Raw genomic sequence first — 17,500 nt, 5'->3', positions numbered from 1 at the left:
GTGTCCTGAGGACCCCTGAAACACACACACACACAGCGTTAGCTTCTCCCACATGCAGTAAACACAACACCGAACGCAGGACAAAACTTCATCTGAGAAACTGAAGAAAAGTAAACAGACTGTGTCACATGAAAAACGTCAAACATGATAAAAGTCATTAATGGTTTTGATATCTTAGTTTTTCTTAATTATCTTTGTCTAACTTTTATTTGGGAGATTTGTTTAGGAACTACAGTTCCCATGATGCTTTGGATGATATATATTGCTGCCATGGAGAGAGTGAATAACTGTAGGTGTGGGATACTAATGAAATCTAGAAGAGGTTCTAGAGGTTCTTCAAGTGGTTGTAGTGGTCACTGAGGAACTTCTACCAGTCATAGAGGAGGTTCTATGGGTCCTTTCAGGGGTTCTAAAAGCCCCTCAGAAGGTTCAAGTGCTCTTTTGAGGTTCTTGTGGTCCTTGAGAGGGCTCCAGTGATCACTCAGCTAATTCTATGGGTTCTATTAGGATGTTCTAGCAGTCATTTCAGAAGTTTTAGCAATCCTTTTGGAGGTTCTAAAGGTCCTTTGGGATGTTCACATAGTCTTCTGAGGTTCTAGTGGTCCCTTGTGGAAGTTCTAGAAGTCATTAAGGTGAGACATCATTAAGATGGTTTTAGTAGACAAAAAACAGGTTCTAGCTTTCTATTAGGAGGTTCTAGCAGTTCCTTGGGTGATTGAAGAGCTCTGGGACGGGTTCATCTGTCATCTGTGTGGAACCATGTGGAAGTGACACCTCATTACAGAGTGATTACTGATAAGTATCAGTGATCAATATCAGTATCAGAGAGTATTTTTATCGCCATAATGAGTTGAGTGTCACAGGGCTGTTTGATTATCAGAGCTCAGATGGATCTTTGAATATCTGATCAGTTATCGGTGTTCCTTCCCTGAGGTCAGCTGATCGTCTATCGTCAATCAGCAGGTTATTTCTGACTTCTGTCTGCTTCGCTGACCACACACACACTCTGATTGGCTATCTGCACAGCCAATCAGCAGAGGGGACACAGGTGTTTTTATCAGCCCGTCTAAAAAAAACAAACTTCTGAAGTAAAAACCAGGACACAGAGTTCACAGTCTGACAGGAAGGTTTCCATCTGGTTTCCATAAACTCCACACTGCTGAGCAAAACGGATTATTTTTGTTATTAGGGCTGCAAATCAGCTCATGATTATTAGATTAACTTTGTCTTGAAAATGTAAGAAAACACTGAAAATTGACTGAATTTGTTTTTTTTGTCTGACTGACAGAACAAAACCCAAAAATATTCAGGTTACAGTGATGTAAAACTGGAATTTCTCACGTTGAAGAAGCTGCCACCAGTAAATGGTTTGACGTTATTGAACAAAAAAGAAAAAAAGTTTCCAATTAATTTTCACTGCAGCTCTAATTATCATCATCAGTTTGTAAATGTCACCATCTTCAGATCAGAGTTTGATGAAATGGTGCTGTGAGTGACAGAAGGGACCAAATAAAAGAAAAATAAAACATCAAAGTCTCTCTGAGTGTCTGACAGCGGGGAGTTACACCTGAGGATCGCCCCAGGTAATTATGGGATGCGGTGGCGGTGGTGATGTCACACTGAGGAGGAATGTAGACCGTTAAACTGTGAATGAGCCGCAGGTTAAATTGAAGGGCAAAACTGAAGCTGCTGGCACGACGACAACGACAACAACAACAACAACAGGAGGCTCGATTACATCTAATGATGCTGCTGCCTTCACTGACATCACGTTCACTGCAGCTTCTCCCAACAGACGTCTTGTTCCGTTCATTCTCAGTCCGTTTCTGGACGGCTGGTTGGACTAAATTTATTCTGCTGTTATAAACTGATGATGTTTAGAACCGTTCATGTTCTCTGTGTCCTGGGTTTGGGTTTGGGTTCACTGACAGAGTAACGCAGCCTGAAAATACTGCCTCAGATCAGGCCTTTGAACACAACAATGAAAGCATGTTCCATGAAGAACATAACTGTTTTAAACTGTTGAAATCCTTGAAGAACTCTTTCTTCTGAAAAAAGTTCTTTGGATGAAATGGGTTCTTAATGGAACCCTTAGTCTAACAAAGAACACTTGACAAACCCTTTCTTCCAAAAAGGGTTCTTCAGAATAAAATAGTTCTGGGTAGAACCACAGCGCTTCAGGAAGAACCCTTTTAGAACCCTTATTTCAAAGAGTGTGACCTATGGAACATATAAAGAGCTTCATGTTTCACATGTTTATTTGATAGTAGATCAATTAATTTAATAATAATTTAATAATTTTGCATGATTGATTACATTCTTCACGACTGATTAATTGATTATCCATTAATTGTTATGAATTATAAAATGGCGAGTGGGCCACCGAGCACCCTCTCACGGTCCAGATTCGGTCCCTGGTCCTTATGTTGAGTTCCGTGTTGTCTACACACAGAGAGACAAACACACACACTTAAATGTCCTGCTGAGTGTGTGTGTGTCAGAATGAGATCAGGTGTTAGTGGAGGAACAGCGACACCTGCTGGTCACATCCAACATCACAGCAGCAGATTCATCAAGTCTGACATTTAAACCTCAAACCATCAAACAAACTCCGATCTGATGACCACTTCCTGTGTGAGTTTAATCCACATCATCACACGGCTTTGTACATACTCCATTCCGATTGGTCGATTACACCACTCTAAGGTTATTTCTGTATAACAGACCGTTACCATGGAGAACAGACTGTTGCTATGGACACAGTTCTGATCATAGACTCTGGAGAAGCTATACAATCATTGTTAAATCACTAAAATCATTTTAAGATTAATATTTTGTGTCAAATTATTGATTTGTTTTTGTACACAAGTCATAAGCAGGATAATGTACAAATACACTCCCTCAGGAAGACTGAAGACCTGTCTGGGTTTATTTCACAATAATGACCTTCTTACGGTACATTATCTCTTTCTTACATCCTGTGCAGACAATCTGACAACGTACCCAACTGGACAAGTGCTGAAATAAGATTAAACTATTTTGATAATCAATTCATTGCTATTGTCCTTTTTTAATGCAAATATGGATTAAAATGCTGTTTGCAACCTCTAAAATATGAATAGCTCTTGATTTTCTTAATTTATTATCACATTACTCCAGTTCTAAAATCTTTACACTGGTTACCTGTCAGCCACAGAATTAATTTTATCTGTCTGACTGAACTGAAGGGCAGAGAAAGGACACCTTTGTTGATTATGCCCCAAAACTCTGGAATCAGAGGCTCAAATTCTGTTGAAACATTCAAAGAAAATCTTAAGACACGTCTTTTTATCACCACTTCCTCCTGAAGAGTTTTTAACTGATGACTGTTTCATTTCGTCTTACCTGCAGTTTAACTTTCATCTTATTTTATCCTCGCTTTAATTGTTTTTGTTTTTAGTTCTAAACATGTTTTTGGGCTTTCTTGCCTTTATTACACAGGACAGCTGAAGAGCGGACAGGAAACAGGATGAAGACAGAGAGGACGACACGCAGCAAAGGGCTGCAGGCGGGAATCAAAGGACTGACAGACGCTCTACCAGCTGAGCTACAGGACGCCACTAATGTTTTTATTTCTTCTGCACTTTGTGTTGCATTTTATGAATGAACTGTGCTACAATAATAAAGGTGTTATTATTATTATTATTATTATTGTTGTTGATGATGATGAACTGAATATATTAAATATAAACAGGTAAAAAAAAAAAAAGAACACAGAATTTAACAAATGTGAACACAGCCTTCATGACTGCAGCACCTGAACTGTGATGGTTTGTTTCTGATGAAAACTGAGTTCAACTTCTTGACTAGTTGAAGAAACTGGCGTCAGACGGCGTCACGCTGAGATGAAGGTGAGTTTAAAGTTATTAAATGACATGATTTGTGTTGTTTAATTTAAAGAACTGTTTAAAAGAATGTAAAAATACACTATTTGCGGTATAAATGTGAGACTGTTTCCTATTCATGGTAATTTGATAGTAATATTAACTGGGTTAACTGAAGATGCTTTTATTTTGAAGTGCAGGAAGTAATTTGTTGACAGAACAGCCTGCTTTATTTTTCTACTTAAACTGCAGCATCCTGGAGAGTAAAACGTTCTGTTGACATGTCAGATTCTACACAGTTCATTTCCTGCACACGTTCTCACACACGTTGTGTTTGTGGTTCTCCTGTCAGGAACGTGTTGTCAGTGTCAGTCGCCTCAGTAAACTTCAGCAGCCCTGACGGAGACGAGTTCCGTTTTGTTTTCAGAGAACATTGAACTAAAAGGAGTGAAGGAACCAGGGTGTCTGTGTTGCTCAAGACTCTCAGTGTGCAGATCAAATATCTGGTGGCCACACAGTCACTTTCTGTGGCCAACGGGTCATTTCTTAACGAATCCTTCTACTGCTGCAGGATGTTGTTATTAACAGTCAGTTTCAGTTGTGCATGTTGGTTTCCATGGTGATTTTAGTGCATACTCACATGATGAGAGCCTCCCACTCAAAGAAGTTCTCCTCATTGGCTGGACCTGCACAAAACAAACGCACACTTTAACGTGTTTATTACATGTTTTGTTAAATACAACTATTTTCATAAGAAATGTATCAGTTTGAGTCATTTTTAAGACAAAGAAAGTATGATTTCAGCTTCTTAAATGTGAATATTTTCTGGTTTCTTTCCTCCTCTCTGACAGTACACTAAGTATTTTTAAGACATTTGAGGACGTCATTGTGTAAATATTATTGCCAGAAAGATCACTAGTTGAAAGATAGATCCTAACGTGAAGACAGGTGGAGCGCACGGACATGCTCCACCTGTCTTCACATTACGACCTATTTCTCAGTTGACATGACTATGAAAGGATTAATTAATTGATTTCCGTTATTTAGACAACTGAATTATAAGAATATAATTAAAATACTACTTTATTTCTTCTACAGTCATTTTACTTATTTGGTAACCCAAAATAAATATTCCTTACATGTCACACAAAAATTCCCCCCCAAGTCCTCATTTCCAGTATCTGAACTGTGATCATTTTCTTTTTTCTGTCACAGTAAAACTGAAGATCTCTGGTTTTAACATCTTATTGGACTTGAGTTCATCAGTTAAACTCACCTGCAACGATCCCCTCCGGTGGGTTCAGAGTCAGCTCTGAAATATGAAACACATATTCTGAGTTTCTGGTTTAAACAATGACAGAAATAAACATGACTGTAAACTCTAACATCAGGGTTGGAAAGTAATAGTGATGCAACGGATCATCGTTGATCCGTGATCCGTACAGATCACTCTCCACGGTTCAGAACGCACGTGGTCCGCGGATTGGTTGATGGTTGTTGTTGTACGTGGTCACATGGAGAGCACATTTTTAATCCACACTAGTCAAGTGCAGCGGTAGTCATGGCTAGCGGAGGAACAGAGGAACTTAAAAAACCTCCTGCGTCATTTAAGTCACCCGTGTGGGAGCATTTTGGCTTCCCTGTAAAATACAGTACAAAACTATTACGGTGTGTAGGCATTGTTGCACGAGAAAACCGTATGAGAGTGGAAATACATCGAGCATGGCCACCCATTTGAAGCGACATCACCCTGATGTGTCAGTGACAGGAGCCAAGATGAAGGCTGCTCAACAACCGCTTATCACCGCGGTATTTAAACCGCCCCTTGCTGCAGAATCCAACCGGGCTAAAGCTATTACAAAAGCTACTGACATGAGGCCATATTCCGGGGTTTAAACATATGCTGAACGTGCTTGAGCCACGTTACGGGATCCCGTCAAGAACCCACTTCAGTGAGAAGATCGTGCCAAGTCTGTATGAGCAGGAAAAGACAAAAGTTGTGGATGAATTATCCCAGGCGTCCTCTGTTGCGCTCACCACAGACGGGTGGACCTCCAGGGCAACAGAAAGCTATGTAACTGTAACTGCTCACTACATCACAGCGGAGTGGGAGATGAGAAGCCCTGTGCTGCAGACACGCCCCCTCTATGAGAGTCACACAGGTACTGACAGAAGCAGTGGCAGAGTGGAAGACAGAAAGGCCCAATACTAATATCTGAGTCACAACAGATGATGCTAAAAACCAAATAAATGCAGTGAATGAGGCGGGACTGGGCCCACTGATAGGGGGCTTCGCACATGCAGTAAATTTAGTATCCCAAAAGGGAATCACAGTGGGTAAGATGGACCGCCTCCTTGGGAGGATTCAGGAAGGTGGTTTCCTACTCTCACCGAAGAACAACAGCTGCTCATGTGCTTAAGACAAAGCAAGAAATGCTACAGCTGCCTACTCATAAGCTTATACATGATGTCACAACAAGGTGGAACTCCACTTATGATATGTTGGCGCGTTATCTTGAGCAGCAGGCAGCTATATACTCTGCACTGAAAAAAAATGTCAGAGACATCGTCACCTTGTCTGATGATGATGTAAAAGTGGTAGAGGAGGTTCTCCAGGTGCTCACTGAAACCGCACCATGTGTGTCCATGATCCTGCCTCTGAAAACAAGGATTCTAAAATCCATGGCCCCAAGTGAGGAAGACAGCACCATCACAAGAGAGGACCCGAAGCCCAGATACACTTCGCCCCCTACTCTACAGGACTACCTTCACAGATCTACTGGATCCAAGGTTCAAGTCCCTGTCTCACCTCGACCCTGCCCTATGCTGGATGACATACAGTGATCTCACCACTGAGACTGTGAGCAGTCTGGGCACTGTAGACTGTGAAGAGGTAAAGAAAAAATATATTATTTATCAATTTTATATTTTATGTGATTATTTTGAATAATGATGGATTTTATTAAATGTTATTGCTACATTTTTCATGTCTATGAAATATGAAAATACATAATTGGTTTAATTAATCAAGTAATTTTCTCTGCAGGGTCAAGCTGCAAAGCCAACAGGAGCAGTCTTGGACACATCTCCTCCACAAAAGAAGTCGGCCATGGCAGAGCTTTTTGGAGAGACCTTTGCAAGCAAGGACCTGAGCAGCAAGACTTTTGCTGACACCATCAAAGAAGAGGTGGCATCCTACCAGGCAGCAAGCAGCATTCCAGCGGATGGTGATCCACTGGCATGGTGGAAAAGCAATGAGTGTAAAAACCCCCACATTGCCATGATGGCATGACGTTATCTCGCCGTACCTGGCACTTCAGTGTCTAGAGAGGATGTTCTCCACAGCAGGGGACATAGTGACTGCAAAGAGGTCTACACTCCCCCGAGACAATGTAGACATCCTTATCTTTTTGAAAAAGAATTTGAAATTATAAGCTCAGGTCTGCTTTGATTTCTTTCTTTTCTTCTTTTTTTGATGATGTGGACATCACATGGCTAGTTTTTGATTCACTGTCCATGTTTAAATTAAGAAGGTATCATGCCTTATATCGCAATTTAAGTTGTTTTTATAGGATTTAAAATTTTAATTAAATATTGGATGGACATCTTGAGTTGAATGTTGTTATTTAATGGCAAACAATACTTGCAATAAGCGTTTTACAAAATAAATGTAGAGCAAAGTTATATTTGTCGTCTTTTTTCTTTTCTTTTTTGCTGATCCGAAAATTGATCCGTGACTCAAAACCGTGATACGATCCGAACCGTGAGTTTTTTGATCCGTTGCAGCCCTAACATATAGCTATATAATATTTTAAATCCAGGACTTTTATTTGTAGTCGCGTACTCTTATACTGAAGTATTTCTACTTTTACACAAGTACAAGGTGTGAGTAGTTCTTCCAGCTCAGGCTAACATGCTAACAGTCAAAGGCACAGAGGTGGGCGGACCAGCTGCTAGCAGGGAGCTAACACTTGTTGTCACTGACAAGCTAACAGCTCAATAACACACCATCAGAACCTCAACCTAACCAACTTTTAATAAACACAAATCTGTTAAAACAGGCCCACATATTGAGCTAATACTGAAGCTAATCTCTCAATCCTCCGAGCTAACCTACCAGACAAGGCTAACTCCGTCCTACTCCAGGTGTGCCAAACTTCATTTAAAAAAATCATCAAAATTATGATTCTCGGAGTGTAGCAGATAAATAACACAGCTGCCGTGTTACATAAAGGTTAACGGCGAGTTTATAACCTTTAATAATAAATTCGGCATACAGACTTCCTTGGACGCTGTTCACCTTAAATCCACGTTAGTTTTTTAAAAAAGGTGCTTGTTATTTAAGTTGCATCAGTCCGCGAATATTCTGGAGAGAACTGACGAGCTACACGAACTAATTACATAACAAGGCGTTATTCTATCGCTATAAAGGCTAATGAATGTTTGAAAGTGACGCCGAATTTAAGGTACATTTCATCTTCATATCAAACTTTCTGATTTTTAATGTAATTCATGAGCGATACTGCCGGTCAGCAGAGGGATCTCTTAAAACAGCAGATTCTTTAATGAATTTTGGTGCAGGAGGATTAAAGCAACTCACTGACTGTTAGCTGTTAGCCTGTTTGCTAACAGTAGAAGTTCTCTGATTGGCTGAGAGCGGTGTTACGACACTTACGTTTGTACTCCGCCATGAGTCTCTTCAGAGCGGTTCCCGCCATCACTGAGTGACCAAGTAAGACAAACACAGAAAAATAAAATTCAGCTCAGAGTTTTGACTTTTTAACTCCGCTAACAGTCCGTCGACACTCCTGATCTACCGCGCATGCTCAGACGGCAGCTTCCTGTATGAGCGTGCGTGCCAGCTGACAGCCCCCCCTGCTGTATGAACCTGAGACATCAGAGTGTCACTGTGACGAGAACATCATAATAAAGAACTCAACGCACTTAAAGGGATAGTTTGTAGTTTACTCGCTTATTTTCATTCATTTCCTTGATGGGATGCAGATTATATTTGATCCTTATGATATTTATATCTGTAGTATTAAACCACACCTGAAACAAAAAGTTTCTTGTAAAATCAAAAAAGTTGAGAAAACTCAAAACACAAATTTTTAAGATCTGAAAAAGTTTTACCAACCACTGTGGAAGCCCATAATTTCATAATTATTAAATAAAAAGTCAAACTTTTGACTGTTTTATCTCATAATTCTGACTCACCATGGGGACATTTTTGTTTCAGTGGCAGAAATGGGCTTCCATAAACTTGAGATAATTAACTTTTCTTCTTCAGATAAACTTTATGTTTTGATTTTTAGAAACTCACATTATATATTGAGTAAATTCACTGAAGTGAAACCACGTTAAAACTGTAATATTTTCTATTAAAACTATTTAATTTTTCAAGTACTGAAAAGACAAATCAGGTTCACATTTTTTCCTGCTTCTAAATTTCACGTATTCAGGTTTATCTAAAGAAGAAAAGTAAATTATCTCAACTAAAGATTACAAGTCAGCAAAACCTTTTAAAGTTTATTTTAAAAGGTTCAAAACTCAAAACTGTGTTACAGTAGGCTGACTTGAAATTTTAAGTTGTCTCAACTATTTTCTATTGTATTTTCACTTCTGTAACTAAAAGTGTGAAAACTGAGATTTCCACTTTAATATTTAAAAGTTCTACTTCATATTTTGAGAGTGTGTCAGGCTGTAACTGTGCCCGATTATTGGATCCATCAGTCAAATCCATTCATCGATCTGCTATAAGAAATGGTGTCACTTCAGCTCTAATCAATTGAAATACAAAAATCAATATTAAAATAATCACACAGGACAGCAGTTGTTTGGTTTTGTGATAAATTTATTTGGTATCTGTGAGTAACTACAGTCGTAGTGTTCTCATACATGTCATCTGCAGTTCATCAAACTGATATATATTTATAAAAATTAGAGAAATATCATCTACATACATCTAATACAAAAACAAATCAGTCTGGTTTTAGTACGGGGGGGGGGGGCAAATTAAGTGCTGACAAGAAGAAGAAGAAGAAAAAGAAGAAGATCTCCACGGAGACGGATGTTCAAATGATAATATTATAATTATGAATCTGTGCATTAAATAAAACATAAAGAGGCCCAGATAAAGTTTAAACATGAGCAGATGGATCACACACACAAACACACACACACACACACACACACCTGTGAATTCTTAAACAAGTTTCTTTGGTTTTTCTTTTTTGGTTGAATCAGCCCTTTAAGCCTCCAAATAAATGATTTAAAGCACAAACAAACAAACAAACAGCTGGAATGTGAACCAAAAAAAAAAAAAAGAAGAGATTAAAGATGCGACTTCGACGTCAGACGTCTCACACCGGAGACGACTTTCAATCACAGCCGGGTTCTACCAGACACAAATAAAATAAATGAACTGAAATCACTTCAGATTTTGTTTGTCAGAAACAAGAAAATTATCAAAACATTAAGATTTATTAATTCTGAGGTATAATTTAGTAAAAAATAAGGTTAACATTTTATTGAAATGACAAAATATGTATTTAAACATTATTACAGCATACAAATTCATCACATTATAACAAGAAAGTAAAGATTTATTTTGTTATAACATTACATTTTTCATGTAACTTACTGTTATAAGTTAAGTTGTTATAACAGAAGTTTGTAGGCTGTAATAATGTGAATAATAATAATGTCTTGTTATATAACTTGACACTGATTCTGCTTTTCATTTTCTGGCGTATGAATGCAATGTGCTTTCATATATAAATGATTTATTTTAATGAACTTAAAGTTGCAGAGTTTAAGAGAAAATCACAGATTTATGTAATAAAATTAGAGAAAGCTTCTTTAAGTGCTAATGCTGCTAACAATCATTTGTTTAAGGCAGCCAAAAGTAAAAATGTCTAGAATGTGACAAATGTCTGGTAGAAAGATTTCAGATTGTCATTAAAAGCGTCTCGGTGTTGTTTTAAGGCTAACAGCGTAAGGCCGAGGTGATTTTAGCTGCAAAAGGACTGATCTTGGGCTAAAACGTTTGTCAAAGTCAAAAATACAAACGAGACGGAAAGAAAAGTGCTCAAACAGAAGAGAAACTGACGGGTTCAACATTTCTCAGCTCAACATGTGACGAAGAGCAGCTGGATTAAACTACAACACGGGTTATTAATTCATCATCATCACCGTCGTCAGTCGGGTTCTCACTGAGCGTCGGGTCACGTTAGCATTAAGGCATCCGGTGCCACCAGTCAACAGTTTGTGCTGCTTTTTAGCAGCAAGAAACTGTTCAGAAGACTTCATTACCCAGAAACCCTGTGTGACAAACCATGGTGTCAGCCCTCAGCCCTGAATTCTGCTGCTAGTTTTTTAGCTCGCAAGCTAACATTAGTAAGGGTGACATTAGTTAGCAAACATTAGTTAGCCATCTAGCTGAGTTCTAGCGAAGTTTAATACTCAGCCTCGTCACCAGGGTTACAGACAGTATATTTTATCAGTAAAATCTGGATCATCTTTAGGTGATTCATGTCATTTTAATCTGTTTTGTCTTCATCACACAGTTAGCTGTAATGCTAACATGATACACTACTAGATGTCTTGTTGTACTGAGTCGTAAGCTACATGGAGCTTTTAAACTGTCATCACATTAATATTAAACCACTTTATTGTGAGGTGACCAAACTCTGTGAATATAAAACTCTGTTTATCTGCCTTCATCACAGCCTCGTTCCATCCTCTTCCTCGCCTGGACTGTCACAGGGAGCAGGTCTGGTGCACATACAGTACAGTTTTCATGGTTCAGTTATGCTAAAATCTCATGCTCTGCAACAGCAACCACAACTACATCTCCCATGAGTCTTTGATGAAGGGAACCCGGGAGCTGAAGATTATTTATTGTGTATGTCAGAACCAGCATACGTTCTGTTAACTCTTCGTCAGTTTCCTCACATTTGGTCAGTTTATTGTAACTGGCTGAAACAGGATTCTCAGATTTTTTAAATCCATTTTCTCAGATAAAAATTCATCACAATTCTATCAGTGATGTAGCAATTATAATTTTGTGTTAGCGTTCAAAACTTTGCTCAGTTCTCAGACGCTGTGCTGCTTAGAGCTGTGGTTGGAACGGCTGAAAAGTTATTTTTGTAAACAAACTAAGATTTTGCTTCATTTTGTGGAATATTTTGGATCATGTTTGCTGGCTATCTTCTTCGTCACCGTGTTTATCGACATGTTTCCATCACCAGATGTTGTGTTGCTGCCACATGAACGTCCCCCTCTCATGGTACCCACAACGTCCGCGGTGGAAATTTTCCGACAGTTTCAGAAGTTCCACAAGTTTCTCCACATTTTCAGAATTAGCGAAGGCCATTAAAGTTGGTGAGCTAATATATTGTAATTTTATTTGTAAAAGTTTTGCTTCATAATTTTGTAACGTGTCTGCAGAAAATGTCCTTCAGTACGTTAGCTACTTGCTAGCTTGCTAAACTGTTAGCCTTGGTGGCTTGTGGGCACCAACAGTTTTGACATTCATGTTGCTGTTGCCTAGCAGCAGTGTTCTTGTAAAGACGCCACCGGTTCGATTTGTAGGCGGCGTGTGTGTGCATGACACACATTCATCCGAATGTTGCTCCACAGCGCCACCTGTGGTCAAAAGGTAATTTTCATTAATGTGGGATTTTATTTGAAATCTTTCAATCTGATTTTATGGACAGAAAACCTGAGCTTCGTGTTTCTGTTGACCGTCTGAAATAAACTGCATGAGGAAACCCACCAATGAAAAGAGGCTAAGCTGAGAGGGGTGGGGCTTGTGTTCTCCACAGGTGGGTGGGGTTTAGCACACAGTTATGCTGAATAAAGAAAATGATAATTTGGTGGCTCGGGGTGATTCTCCACCTGCTGCTGCAATAACAACTACACACTCTGTGGTTGGTGGGCACGTTGTTCCTGTTCAGGTCTGATTGGCTGAGGAGCAGCAGCTCCTCCTCCTCCTGTAGGAGTCCACACCAACACTGCTTTATTCCTCCTCTTCCTCCTCCTCCTCCTCTTCCTCTTCCTCTCCAGCCATCACCTCCACCAGCAGCTCAGCGGTGCACGTCGCCTCCCCCAGATTGTTGACCGCCTTCACCGTGTATTTGGCGTCGTCGTCACCTGAGACCTGCAGGTGTGGAGACGGTAACAACTGTTGGTTAGATCAGAGCTGCTGGTGGACACAGATGACATCACAGGTGACATCATCAAACACAACAGGTTTAATCCCTCTGGATGGCGTCTCCCTGCACTGTATTTCTTTTTTTGTTTCCTTTTTTGTTTTAATTCTGCAAAATAAACTAAAAGCCTCTGACCTCTGAAATGACCAGACTGCAGTTTCCCTCCTCGTCATAGTCAATCTGAAAGTGTCGGGTCTCTTTGATTGGCTGATCGTCTTTGTACCAAACCACCTCTGGGTCGGGGTAACCTGGAGACATGTGGACAGAGAGACAGACGGAGGGACAGACGGAGGGACAGAGAGACAGACGGAGGGACAGAGAGACAGACGGAGGGACAGACGGAGGGACAGAGAGACAGACGGAGGGACAGACGGAGGGACAGACGGAGGGACAGAGAGGCAGACAGATGGACAGACACTTTGTTATTAATCTGTTATTTTTATTTAAAATGTTTCAAACTGTTCTCTCTCTCTGTTCTCATGTTCTCTCTCTCTCTGTTCTCTCTCTGTTCTCGTGTTCTCTCTCTCTGTTCTCGTGTTCTCTCTCTCTGTTCTCATTCTCTCTCTCTGTTCTCGTGTTCTCTCTCTCTGTTCTCGTGTTCTCTCTCTCTCTGTTCTCATGTTCTCTCTCTCTGTTCTCGTGTTCTCTCCCTCGTACCTTCGATCTTGCAGTCAAAGCGAGCAGCGCTGCCCTCCACCACCTCCACGTCTTTGATGACAGAGCTGAAAGTTGGTTTACACTCTGTCTTCTGCTCGTACTCCAAACACTCAAGGAACTGATTATCCTCTGCACACACACACACACACACACACACACACACACACACACACACACACGCACACACACACACACACACACACACACACGTATTTAACGCCATGACTGTACAGTTGAGATTTCAAACTAAATGAAAAGAACAACAGCATACAGCAGGATTAATGTAAAATATAGTCAGTGGTTGATAGTAACTAAGTACATTTACTCAAATATTTCCATTCCAAGACTCTCTCTACTTGTACTCTCTCCACTCTGTTCTACGTGTCGGTACCTTCAGTGGGCGAGCCCTTCTTGGCGCTGACTCCAGCCATCATGGCCATGGACGACAGTCTGCCGATGGCTCGGACAGCGTGACCCGTTTTCTACGGGAAGAAATGGTCACATGATCACTTCCTGTACTGTGGGTCATGATGGACAACATATTTGGTCATTGTGCTCCTTTGCTGTGATGCTATTGGACAATTTGTTTTCCTGAACATCATTAAGAACAGCAAAAATATTCTGTGTCAATACGCTGCAATATGGTTTAAGTATTTCATACCATGGTGCCATAAATATGCTGAGTCACGGTGTGAATATGCTGAGTCATGGTGCCATAAATATGCTGAGTCATGGTGTGAATATGCTGAGTCATGGTGTGAATATGCTGAGTCACGGTGTGAATGTGCTGAGTCACGGTGTGAATATGCTGAGTCATGGTGTGAATATGCTGAGTCATGGTGTTAATGTGCTGAGTCATGGTGTGAATATGAGTCAGGTCTCTGTTTACCTGCCATTTCCTCCTCAGGATGTACTTTTTCATCCTCTCCTTGGAGAGCTTCTTGGCCTTCATGGTGTTGGTGTCCTGCTTCAACCAGGTGTGTTCGAAACACTGAGCGCAGGTGAGCCGAGCTCTGGACAATAAATAAAGATAAATGAAACAAAACTATGAGAAAACATACTGTTGGAAAATCATGTTCGCTCACAAACGTGGTGTGCGTATTTTCTTACTTCATGTCTTTCTTCAGCAGGTTGGTGATGAAGTCTTTGGCGTTGTCTGAGATTTCATCAAAGGCCTCGTCCTCAAAGTCCCAGGTGGCCGAGGTGACGTTAGACAAAGTTTCGTTGTCGTTGTCGCCCATGAAAGGAGACAAACCGCTCAGCCTGAGAGGATGACACACAAAGACCGAACTGAGCCAGACTGAGCCAGGCTAACGCTAACTGAGCCAGGCTAACGCTAACTGAGCCAGGCTACAGCTAACTCAGTGTCTGAGTAAAGTAAGTACAAGTAAACAAAGTGACACTATTCCAAACAAAGCGAAGGTGAACTGAACAAATTAAGCAAAATGAAGCGAAGCTAACAGTAGCTAAAATAAAGAGACATTAAAACAAAATGAAGCTAAGATAAGTGAAGCTTCGCTAACAAAAGGTAAACTAAAGAGATGAAAAACAAATTGAAGCTATGCTACACTAAACAAAACAGAGTTTAACTGAACAAGCTACAACTTAAAAACTGAATTTATGTTTAGCTAAAATGGAGAAAACAGAAGGAAATAAAGTAAAAAGCATCTAAATAAAGCTAAGCTAAGCTAAGTTGTAGTAAACAGACTCACAGTATATAACAGATGACTCCTATACTCCACATGTCTGTAGGATAACTGATGGCTTCATAGTTGATCACCTCCGGAGCCACAAACTCTGGAGTCCCGAACAAAACCTTCAGAGTTCCTGCGTTTTCTGTTGGAGGACAGATGGAGATCGATCACTGATCAATCAATCAGATAATCAATGAGGAATAACTGTTGGGGTGACCATGTTATGCACAACACTGTCAGCTGTGCTTTCAGCTAAATGCTAACACTATCGTGATAATAAAGCTGTTAGCTTGTTGAGATGCTAACACCTTGGTGCGGCAGCAGGTACCTAGTCGCCTGGCGAGGCCGAAGTCGATGAGTTTGATCTTGCTGCCCGTCTTGTTGACACACATGATGTTCTCTGGTTTGAGGTCGAGGTGGACGATGCCCTGTTTGTGGATGAAGGCGACTCCGTCGATAATCTGCAGCATGTATTTGATCACCTCACGCTCCGTCAGCTCAAAGTCCTCATCAATGATCCGCTCAAAGAGCTCGCCGCCCGAGATCCTACAGAGAAAAGAAACATCATGTTGCTACGACAATCCAGAGGATTAAAATACAATCACTTCCTCCACTGTTGATGTTAGGTTGACCAATGAAAGAATTGCAAGTATCGAGATGGCTAGCATTAGCATCAGACTCAAGTGAGGAGTCTGTTGTACAGATGTATCACAATGCTAAGTGTAGTTAGCATTGTTGATTTATTTATGTTGTTTGTTAGCTTGTAACTATTAGTGGCTAACACAGCTAACGCTAATGAGCAGCTGTTTATAATTAATAACAGAAATAACTTTTTAACAATCAAAAATATTTTCCCAGTTGTTCTAACTGCCTAATAATGTCTAATACAGATACAAATAATACCTGGTTAAGATGCAAATAACAAACGGCACCTGGTTTCTCAGTCATGAAGCTGCAAAGTAAAATGTTTTCTGATCTCAGAGGAAGAACTCTACCAAAATAAGAGTCTGAATGTAAACAGCATCCTTCCTGTTCTCTGTCAGTGTGGATCACATTAGCAGATATTTTCTGTTCTTCCTCGTCTCAGATGTTTATCAGAATCAGTATTCTGACACAAACACTGAGATGATGTTCAGTTCCTCGCTGAACATGAAGAAATGATCAAACAACCACGAAACAAAAAGAAACTCAAGACAATAAAAAGAAAATGTTTGTACAGTGTGAGATAATCAGCTCCCTGCTGACTGACATTAGAAGTGTGTGTGTGTGTGTGTGTGTGTGTGTGTGTGTGTGTGTGTGTGTGTGTGTGTGTGTGAGAGCAAACTGTCGACGTGATATAAAAAGCTCCTGATGTTACTGTTCAGTTCTGTGGTTTACACACTGCAGAGTCGCTGTTACAGTGAAACGACAAACACTCCTGAGAATCGTATCTGATGAGTGTTAGCATGTCAGCCGTTAGCGCTCCTGCTCTCTCCTTCAGTAGTTCTCCAGCGAACGCTGTGAGTCGTCACTGCGTCACCATATAAACTGCGATGTGATGATCACTGTGGTTCTGCTACCTGTATTATGTCATTTTATGTCATGGTGTCTCATATCATGTTATGTTGTCTTGCGTCATGTTATGTCATGTTATTTTATGTCATGTCACATCATGTCCATCATCGCTTTAATCTTAGTGAGCCTCAGCTGATATAAACTGTGGTTGTTGTGATGTTCCGGATGGTTCTGCTACCTGCTCACTAAATGTTCCGTTTGTTGTTCCGTCACTCAGTGATTCTGATTATTGAAAAAAAAATCACAAATGAAAACGACGTAGCTGTTGATTTGTGTCAGAGTGGCGTTAGTTACGTACATCTCGAGCACCATGACGATGTCAGACTTCCCCTCGAAGGCGTCGATACACTGGACCAGTTTGGGGTGATGGAGGCTGTTCATGATGCCGATCTCCTGCCGAACGTTCTCCTTCTCCTTCGCCGAATACGCCTTGATGAACTTTCCCGCCCAAACCTTCTTCGTGGCCTTCTCCACCAGTTTGAAGACCTGACCGAACTTCCCCCTGTCGCACAAACAC

The 17,500-nt window shown here is 40.5% G+C and overlaps 2 protein-coding genes across 2 annotated transcripts in view; both read right to left on the bottom strand.

Moving 5' to 3' along the window:
• The window catches only part of ube2g2 (ubiquitin-conjugating enzyme E2G 2 (UBC7 homolog, yeast)), an 11,811-nt gene extending 3,086 nt beyond the window's left edge, over positions 1-8,725 (bottom strand). The window contains exons 1-4 of the mRNA XM_084724206.1: positions 8,539-8,725; positions 5,140-5,175; positions 4,504-4,549; positions 1-15 (exon numbers count right to left, since the gene is read on the bottom strand). The exon at positions 1-15 is cut by the window's left edge and continues 104 nt beyond it. Coding sequence (XP_084580332.1) covers positions 1-15; positions 4,504-4,549; positions 5,140-5,175; positions 8,539-8,581 — 140 coding nt within the window. The 5' untranslated portion in view covers positions 8,582-8,725. The remainder of the gene's footprint in view (positions 16-4,503; positions 4,550-5,139; positions 5,176-8,538) is intronic.
• Positions 8,726-11,148: 2,423 nt separating this feature from the next.
• Positions 11,149-17,500, bottom strand: part of mylka (myosin, light chain kinase a) — a 58,333-nt gene continuing 51,981 nt past the window's right edge. Inside the window, exons 28-36 of the mRNA XM_084725573.1 lie at positions 17,282-17,485; positions 15,758-15,975; positions 15,448-15,571; positions 14,846-14,998; positions 14,625-14,748; positions 14,127-14,217; positions 13,736-13,864; positions 13,214-13,326; positions 11,149-13,026 (exon numbers count right to left, since the gene is read on the bottom strand). Of these exons, the coding sequence (XP_084581699.1) occupies positions 12,886-13,026; positions 13,214-13,326; positions 13,736-13,864; positions 14,127-14,217; positions 14,625-14,748; positions 14,846-14,998; positions 15,448-15,571; positions 15,758-15,975; positions 17,282-17,485 (1,297 nt within the window). The 3' untranslated portion in view covers positions 11,149-12,885. The remainder of the gene's footprint in view (positions 13,027-13,213; positions 13,327-13,735; positions 13,865-14,126; positions 14,218-14,624; positions 14,749-14,845; positions 14,999-15,447; positions 15,572-15,757; positions 15,976-17,281; positions 17,486-17,500) is intronic.

This window comes from Lutjanus erythropterus, chromosome 8 (genome assembly GCF_056507025.1).
Source record: "Lutjanus erythropterus isolate fLutEry1 chromosome 8, fLutEry1.hap2, whole genome shotgun sequence".
Lineage (NCBI taxonomy): Eukaryota > Metazoa > Chordata > Actinopteri > Lutjaniformes > Lutjanidae > Lutjanus > Lutjanus erythropterus.
Note: the sequence above shows the minus strand (reverse complement) of the source record. Positions and strands in the feature narration are given on the sequence as shown.